Raw genomic sequence first — 9,548 nt, forward strand, 5'->3', positions numbered from 1 at the left:
AATTATGTTAATATTTCTATTTAGATATTTATACTTTTATTTGAAAAACCTTAATAAATATTATAAAGATAATTTTATTTGTGGATTTGATTAACAAGTAGTAACATTAACACCATGTAATATTGTTTTGTCGATATTTATGATAATATTTTTAAATTATAATTTATAATTTATTTTAATAATTATAAAAAATATATAATTTTAAAAAAAGTGGGCTGGCTCGGCAAGCCTGTAGCCCACGTACTTGTGGATTGGGCCGATCGTTTTCTGGCCCACACCAAAAATGGGCTAGCCCGGCCTGATCCGTAAAATGTCAAAGCTTGTATGGGTTAGCCCGGATGGGGTGGGCTAGCCCATATTGACAGCTCTAGATGTGATGCTTTGGGATAAAAAAATTGATACCAAATATTGAGAGGTATATTTAACCCTCAAGAACAATTTCTGCATTTCAAGGGTACATATGCACCATGAACAATTTCTGCATTTCAAGGGTACATATGCACCATCTTTTCAACAAGGAGTATATATGCTCTAAATCACAAAGCTAAGAGGTATATTTAACCTTTTTTCCTAGTGTAAAAGATATTTATGGTGGCACACGTATCAGAGGACGGATCGAAGAAAAGGACTAGTAGGCTTCTACAACAGCAAGCTTTTGAAGTAAGAATGCACATGACACCTTAGACAAATCTTGTATCAGAATGGGGGACGAAACAGAAAAACTTCTTAAATGATAACCCAAGTTCACATCACATGCACATTTTTGTGTTCGATGATGATTAAAGTCGCAAGGCCTGTTAGGTCAAATCGCAAAATACGTGACATGGATTTGGGACATTTACATAATCAAATCACTTAAAGGACAAGTACAAGGAACTCTCTATAATACATATTCCATCTCTAGTCCAGATGGAATAGAAGGTCAAATTACAATTCAAATGAAATTGAAATAATCAAATCCCACCTACAGCTGATCCCAGACAGGTCTGTTGACTACAGCAACCATAGCATTTATTTTTCAAAAAGATGTTACCATTCAATTCATCATGACAGCATTTACAACATTTGACGCAACAACAACATACCAATGTAATTCCACAAGTGGTATCTAGAAAAGGTAGAGAGGTTATTTCTGATAGACCCTTAGTTCAAGTAATTTACAACATTTGATGCATAAGCTAGATATGTACTATCACTCACCTCTTTTTCAGATATTCATAAGGAAACGCGAAGCAAAGCATCAACTCTCCCACCTCCATGTGTGAGATTCAAGCATTGCTTTTGAAACATCAGAAAACAGGCAGTTAGTGGATTGTAAAGCAAATAGGATGTTTAACTCCCGACTTTTTATAAAATCGTGAATGTATCTCATTTGGAAACGTCAAGGTTCATAAAGGATAAAAGAGGCATGTTAAAAGGCATGCACATAAAGAAACAGTCATGCATCAGTAAGGCTGGGAGCTCGACAACAGGCATTAATCCAAGGAAACAAAAGGTGAAGAAAGAACATTTTCCTAAATCATAATAAAAATTTGATATTCAGTTCCAATAAAGAGTACAATCCAGAAAACAAGAGTTCAAGGTTTAGCATCACATAAATCTGAATGTGGATCAATGTCGAAAAAATGCCAACTTGAACCATGGAAGGCACGAAATACATCATCTGAAAAAGGATCAATGGAACGCTCTTTTACAAACTGCCTCAATGCTACGATTTGCTTCCTAGAATCAATGGGAAGCTCTTTTACAAACTGCCTGATTGCTAGGATATGCTTCCTAGAATCAGCAAGTCTAAGGATTTTGCACTCTGACACGTGTTGCTCATACGCCTCAAAACTGTTTCCAAACAGTGTCATATTACTCAATAGATCATGCCTCCAATTTGCCTCTAGAAGATTCTCATATAGTTCAGCATCACAATGTGGCATGAAGAACATCGTAGGTCTTAAAGCTTGCCGTCGACCCTGTTCATTGACTGTTAGGACAGAACAACCGAGAGCTGTCAGCACCCTAGATTCTGCCAGAGAGATCACTGGATCAAATACCTCTACCTCCCCAATCCAACTAAACATTCTTTTCATTAAGATTGCAAGACTAAGCTGTAATCTAGGAGGCTCATACGATTCTATGCTACCAATTCCATATATTACCATCTGCATCTTTCCTTCTGAGCCCACAGCTTTTAGAAACCTATCAAATATTTCAGGGGTTTGTAACTGATCCAAAAATTTCAACCAGAAGGAAGAGCTCTCGAGTTTCCTAATGCAGGTTTGTATTTTCTGCATTCCATATATTACCATCTGCATCTTTCCTTCTGAGCCCACAGCTTTTAGAAACCTATCAAATATTTCAGGGGTTTGTAACTGATCCAAAAATTTCAACCAGAAGGAAGAGCTCTCGAGTTTCCTAATGCAGGTTTGTATTTTCTGCATCAATTTAGATTCTCTCTCTGGATTGGTCTCAATATCTGATGGAGTCCACAGTTGTTCTTGTTTTTGCCGTTCGTGAATGATAACTTTATGAAAATTTCTTTTTTGTTTTCCACGACGAGGCAATACAACAGTCCAATCTTCAGCTGGGTTAGGCTTGTCAAGAGCTGGTGTCTTTGCTGATGAAGCCATTCCTCTATAGCTACTTGAGAATGACACAGACTATGTTTGAAATATGTCGTTAGTCAAGGACCTAAAAGGAAAATATATTAATAAGAGTGTGAATATTAGAATTCTACCTTGAAATTTCCAAAGGCCAGTTAGACAATTAAAAATCACTTATTAATGACTCTTTATTCTGAAGCTTTTAGCAGACATACAAAAAAGATACAAACCACTACTCGACATGTATACAGAAAGTGCTTCTACTTTTTGAGGTTTTCAAGACTTTTTTCATAATGAATTAAGAATGTTTGCTGCCCTATGATTGTCGTATGAGCTGTTAGGAGAAAAGGAATACAGATTCTAGAGAAAACTGTAAGATGATCTTTTTCAAGGTCATAACAATATGAAAAGAGTGTACACATAACGAACATAAACATAAATATAAGCACAAAGATAACACATATTACAGAGCAATTGTAGCAGCTCCTGCGCCGATTCATTTTGCAGTTTTAGTATTTACTATTACTGTATCCTGGCACACAATGTCTCAACAGTTGTAGCACATTGGATATACACAACGATTTAACTTTTAGTAGCATATCATAACACCTATTATTCAAGAATAAAGGATTACAGCAATAACGTTCACTAAAGATCTTAATGCAAATCGTCTATCAATAATGGATAATTGAACTTCCACATCTGGAGATAGTTCACAAACCAAAGAGTAAAAGCATAATGTGTCACAGGCTTCTCAACACACTTTGTTATGTAAGTACTTCGACAATACCCTTTCAATATCATTTTGAAAGAGAGAAACAAAATCATCATTTTTTGCTCTGATGTCTCATTCTTTAAATTTGGAGAAGAGCTGCAATGAGTTATACTCATTACGCCAATTTATCCCATCACCTCATTTACGACATTTATAAATGCTAAGGGAGGAAGCTGTTACTCTAAGTTACAGAACTCATTGATACTTTTGGTATGATCTACAGTTTTAGGGGAAGTGTTTGAAGCTATCTTTCACAGAAGGATAATCCATTCCATTGGTAGAGATTAGAGAAGCAGTTCTACCAATGAAATCTAAATAGTGGCAGTAGTTTTTATGATTGTTGGCTTACTTACATTGTCTTTCAGTCTAAATCATCCTGGGAAAGCTCGTGCATGTTGTCCATGTTTGTAGAACCGTACAATGGGCTTCATGGAAGGCTACACCTCCCCACTGCCCCACAAACTTCCCAAATAGGGAAAAACACTTCATTAAGAGTGCATGGAAATGATTCTCCTCTTAATTTTTTATTTTCTTTTAGTTAGTTCCTTAAAACTGAATGTAGATGAATGCTTATCTGTTAAAACGTTCACACAACTTACCTACGAAATTCATGTTTTTTAGTCCAGTAATTATCATTTCAATCACTTCTCTCCTTTCATTTTTTCTAGTTTTCCTCTATTTTTTGCCTGAAATTAGATGCAAATTTATTCCATAAACGGGTCTGTGTTAGTCCCTAAAAACTTTGCATTGTCAAGTATCTTGAACATTAAACTCTGTTCTAAGGCTTCTAGCTATAAGCAAATGATAATAACAAGGGTAGTTAATTAGAATATTTCAAATAAGGTCAAATTCTCCACAAACATGTGATTTCTGGAACGATTATGTGTGGGCCTAGTCAATGAAGTGAGTTGAACACCATGATGTCTCAGGTTCAATTCCACAATTCCCAGCAGAGACAAAACTATAGTACTTTTTTCCTATCTGTTCTAGCCTTTGTGGACATAGTTACCTCTTGCAGGTGGCAGGAATCTCATGGAATTAGTTGAAATGCACACAAACTAAGCCGAACACCACGGTTATCAAAAAATAGAAAGAGTAGTTCCAACTTCCAAGTGCTCAATCCACTTGATCTAATCAAGAGCCCAAAACTAAACTAAACTCTACACTTACAGAGCAATTTTCATAGCTAGAAATTAAAATTGGCCTATTCATAATGATAATTCTCAACATTTTAGATTGCTGAACTTCACCAAAAACTAAAATCTGTCAATCAAAGAAGAGTCACAGAAGCTCGAACATACCTGACCCCAAAATAGAAGTAAAAACCGCACAGATGCTTATCTTTTGAAGAATAAAGCGAAATCCTAGCCCGCACTCCTTCTCCTCACTAAGATTTATCCATGTTTACCGGAGAGATAAGCTGCTGTTGCATCTAAGAAAGTCATCGACGGAGCTCAATTCTCCCCGGAGTTCACTTTTGACGGCTCAGGGAGGGTTTTGGAGTTTTTTATTAGAGAAAAAAAAAACTTAAAATAGTCCCTTTTTTTTTACTTTAAACTCAAAATCCTTCATATTATAAATATATACAATTTTGATTCACCCTCAAACTAGCCTTCAGATTTCATATGTTTAAGTACAAAATTTATTTCCTTGCAATATTATTTGTCTAGTTTAAAAAAATAAAGATAGATTCTTAATTTATTAATTGCAATGATATTTAGATTATACAAAATAATGAATACGTACAACTCTTCTTATTTTCTCTTAGGGAGATATTGTTTCTAATATATATTATAAAGAAAGATGATTGATTATTCCATACTTTAAATTGTGGATAAAATTAAAGTTGAAAAATATATTAAAATTTAGGAAAGGATTAAAAGTAGGGGACATGGCATGGTATGGTGTTTAAAACTTTGTTATCCTCGTAATTTTGATATTTAATTTTTAAAATTATTATATTATTACCATACCAAATTATTCGATATTTTTAAGTTCGGTTTCGATATTTAGCGGTATGGTAAATCGGTAATATAGTTTGTTCAATTTCGACTAATATATACTCGTATAATAAAATATTATGACTTTGACAATTCAAAAAATATTTCAATTGTATCATACTAACACATTACACATATAAAAATATATGTTAGAAAAATAAGTATAAACAGCTCCTTTTGTTAATTAATTACGTTTAAAATAAATTTCAATAAAAAATAGAGTAGTCACGGCTTCAACTTTGAAACATTTAGTTTATACTTTATACTAATACTATGTTGCATATTTGTTAGTATCTTCAACGATTATGTGTGGGCCTAGTCAATGAAGTGAGTTGAACACCATGATGTCTCAGGTTCAATTCCACAATTCCCAGCAGAGACAAAACTATAGTACTTTTTTCCTATCTGTTCTAGCCTTTGTGGACATAGTTACCTCTTGCAGGTGGCAGGAATCTCATGGAATTAGTTGAAATGCACACAAACTAAGCCGAACACCACGGTTATCAAAAAATAGAAAGAGTAGTTCCAACTTCCAAGTGCTCAATCCACTTGATCTAATCAAGAGCCCAAAACTAAACTAAACTCTACACTTACAGAGCAATTTTCATAGCTAGAAATTAAAATTGGCCTATTCATAATGATAATTCTCAACATTTTAGATTGCTGAACTTCACCAAAAACTAAAATCTGTCAATCAAAGAAGAGTCACAGAAGCTCGAACATACCTGACCCCAAAATAGAAGTAAAAACCGCACAGATGCTTATCTTTTGAAGAATAAAGCGAAATCCTAGCCCGCACTCCTTCTCCTCACTAAGATTTATCCATGTTTACCGGAGAGATAAGCTGCTGTTGCATCTAAGAAAGTCATCGACGGAGCTCAATTCTCCCCGGAGTTCACTTTTGACGGCTCAGGGAGGGTTTTGGAGTTTTTTATTAGAGAAAAAAAAAACTTAAAATAGTCCCTTTTTTTTTACTTTAAACTCAAAATCCTTCATATTATAAATATATACAATTTTGATTCACCCTCAAACTAGCCTTCAGATTTCATATGTTTAAGTACAAAATTTATTTCCTTGCAATATTATTTGTCTAGTTTAAAAAAATAAAGATAGATTCTTAATTTATTAATTGCAATGATATTTAGATTATACAAAATAATGAATACGTACAACTCTTCTTATTTTCTCTTAGGGAGATATTGTTTCTAATATATATTATAAAGAAAGATGATTGATTATTCCATACTTTAAATTGTGGATAAAATTAAAGTTGAAAAATATATTAAAATTTAGGAAAGGATTAAAAGTAGGGGACATGGCATGGTATGGTGTTTAAAACTTTGTTATCCTCGTAATTTTGATATTTAATTTTTAAAATTATTATATTATTACCATACCAAATTATTCGATATTTTTAAGTTCGGTTTCGATATTTAGCGGTATGGTAAATCGGTAATATAGTTTGTTCAATTTCGACTAATATATACTCGTATAATAAAATATTATGACTTTGACAATTCAAAAAATATTTCAATTGTATCATACTAACACATTACACATATAAAAATATATGTTAGAAAAATAAGTATAAACAGCTCCTTTTGTTAATTAATTACGTTTAAAATAAATTTCAATAAAAAATAGAGTAGTCACGGCTTCAACTTTGAAACATTTAGTTTATACTTTATACTAATACTATGTTGCATATTTGTTAGTATCTTCTTAATAATATATATATATATATATATATATATATATATACACACACTTTGGTATGATATTCAATATTTCGGTATGTCACCTTTATATACCAAATATCATACCGAATAACAAAAAAAATTAAAATGTATATCATATATCATACCAAAATCACGATATAAAAAAATTTGATATAATATGAGGATTCGATATATACCATACCATGCCTAACTCTAATTAAAAATGCATCAATATCACAATAATGAGAGTTCATTAATGCTATGTATTGAAAAGAGAACACTTTGAGTCTTAACTCAAAAATAAGAAACTATTTTGGAAATCTCTCTTTTGTTATGTTGCTTTTAGGGCATCTCCAACCTTATTCTCTATTTTACTCTTCAAATATAGAGTTCTCTATTTTTTCAGGCATTCATCTCCAACTCAATTCTCTATTTTACTCTAAAAATGAATCCTTTTTCTCTCCTTAATATTATATTATTATTTTTATTTCATTCTTATTTTCTTATTTAATAATATAATTTTATTTTTTTAAAATAATTACTTTGTATAATTTTCATGTAATATAAATTTTATTTTTTCATTTTTTTATTTAATTTAAAATTTTATTTTATTCTAAATTTCTAAATAACATAAATTGCAAATAAATATTATATAATCTACAAATTAGTGGACAAAAATTGCAACCAAAATTGTTGTTATAAAATTATTATGTTATGTATTGGTTTATCTCGTATATAAATTATTAAGTTATGTATTGTATTTTTAAATTAAAATTTTCATCTTATCATTTTAATTTTGTGCATTCATCATAGTGACAATTAATAATAATATCAAATCATATTATGGTGACGAAAATGTTAAAAGAAATTAAATTATTCTTAATTCGAGATGAAAATAGTATATATTAAATAATATATTTTTAAAAAAAATTATATTACATTTTAAAAAAATTATATAGTAAATATTTAATTAATGGTATTATATGAAAAATAATGTGTTAATTATTAAATAAAAGAAATAATAATAAAATAATCAAAAAGTAAAATAAAGAGTGTGAATAACAGTTCTTCAAATTTGGAGAACTACTGTTCACCTCTCTGTAAGTGGAGAATAAAGAGTGAATGGAGGGTGTGGATAGCCCATTCTCTATTTTACTCTCCAAATATAGAGAATGGAGAGTAAAAAAGAGGTGGGTGGCCATCTCCAACCTGACTCTATTTTACTCTCCATTCTGGCATTCTCTATGTTTGGAGAGTAAACAAATAATGCCCTCTTCAAACACTCTTTATTTTACTCTCTACTCTTCAAATATAGAGTTGAATAGTAATTCTCCAAATTTGGAAAACTACTATTCATACTCTCTATTTTACTTTTTGAATATTATATTATTATTTCTATTATTTTGTAATTAACATATTATTTTTCATGTAAGGTTATTTAATTAAATCTATAATATTCGTAATTCTTTTAAAATGTAATATATTATTTAATATACTACTATCATCCAAATTAATAATATTTAAATATTTTTTAAATTTTTTTCGTCACTTTAAGTGATATAATTTGATATAATTGTTAATTTTCACTATGAAGAATGCACAAAATTAAAATGATAAGTTAAAAATTTTAATTTTAAAATACAATACATAACATTATAGTTTAAATACAAGATAACAATATAATGCAATACATAACATAATAATTTTAAAAATCACAACAATAATTTAGTAATCCGGTAGATTGTTTCCATATTTAACAATATTTGAAAAAAAATTAGTGTATGATCTAGAGAAGTTGTGGTTGAGATTGTGCGATTGTGCTTGTTGATTTCTTTTTTCATTTATTCGTATGTTCATTAGAAATTTAGAATAAAATATAATTTTATACTAAATAAAGGATCATATTTTTTTATATTACATAAAAATTATATAGGGTGATTATTTAGAAAAAAAAGGAAAGATTTATATCATGAAATAATAAATAATAATTAAATAAAAATAATAATATAATATTGAGGATAGAGAAAAAGATTCTTGTTTAACGAGTAAAATCGAGAATTGAGTTAGAACTGATTGTTGAAAAATAATATATATAAAAAACTTTATATTTGAAGAGTGAAATAGAGGATAAGGTTAGAGATAGCTTACGCCGATTCTTTTAAGAGTGCTATGGTGCAAGCTCAATTCCATACCTTACTTCGAGCCCACATCTAGTGAGCTAAGATGTACGTGGTATGGTATTTGAATTTTGATTTGATTGTTTTAAGTTTTGATTTTAAACTCATTATATTAAATTAATTTAATTTAATTTTAAGTTTGATTTGATATTTTATAGTATGATAATTTGATAATTATATAATTTTTTCAATTTTGATTTATATATATATTCATAATATATATTTCTACATATAAAATATCAGTATAATAAAATTAAAACATTTTCCAAAAAAATTCATAATAT

General features: G+C 30.1%; 1 protein-coding gene across 3 annotated transcripts; it reads right to left on the minus strand.

Annotated features, from left to right (window-relative positions):
• Nucleotides 1–1,496: 1,496 nt before the first annotated feature.
• LOC102601949 (protein SENSITIVITY TO RED LIGHT REDUCED 1-like) lies at nucleotides 1,497–2,647 on the minus strand. 3 transcript variants are annotated; one of them, XM_015310330.1, is made up of 2 exons: nucleotides 2,424–2,647; nucleotides 1,497–2,276 (listed from the first exon to the last, which is right to left on the minus strand). In XM_015310330.1, exons 1-2 carry the CDS (start codon nucleotides 2,619–2,621, stop codon nucleotides 1,578–1,580), a joined length of 897 nt encoding a protein of 298 aa, XP_015165816.1. In that variant the 5' UTR covers nucleotides 2,622–2,647; the 3' UTR covers nucleotides 1,497–1,577. The 3 variants fall into 3 exon arrangements, with proteins under 3 accessions (XP_015165816.1, XP_015165818.1, XP_015165817.1); XM_015310332.1 differs by having other exon boundaries at nucleotides 1,497–2,150; nucleotides 2,298–2,647; XM_015310331.1 differs by having other exon boundaries at nucleotides 1,497–2,143; nucleotides 2,291–2,647.
• Between the last annotated feature and the right edge of the window lie 6,901 nt (nucleotides 2,648–9,548).

This window comes from Solanum tuberosum, unplaced genomic scaffold (assembly GCF_000226075.1).
Source record: "Solanum tuberosum cultivar DM 1-3 516 R44 unplaced genomic scaffold, SolTub_3.0 scf00133, whole genome shotgun sequence".
Classification (NCBI taxonomy): Eukaryota; Viridiplantae; Streptophyta; class Magnoliopsida; order Solanales; family Solanaceae; genus Solanum; species Solanum tuberosum.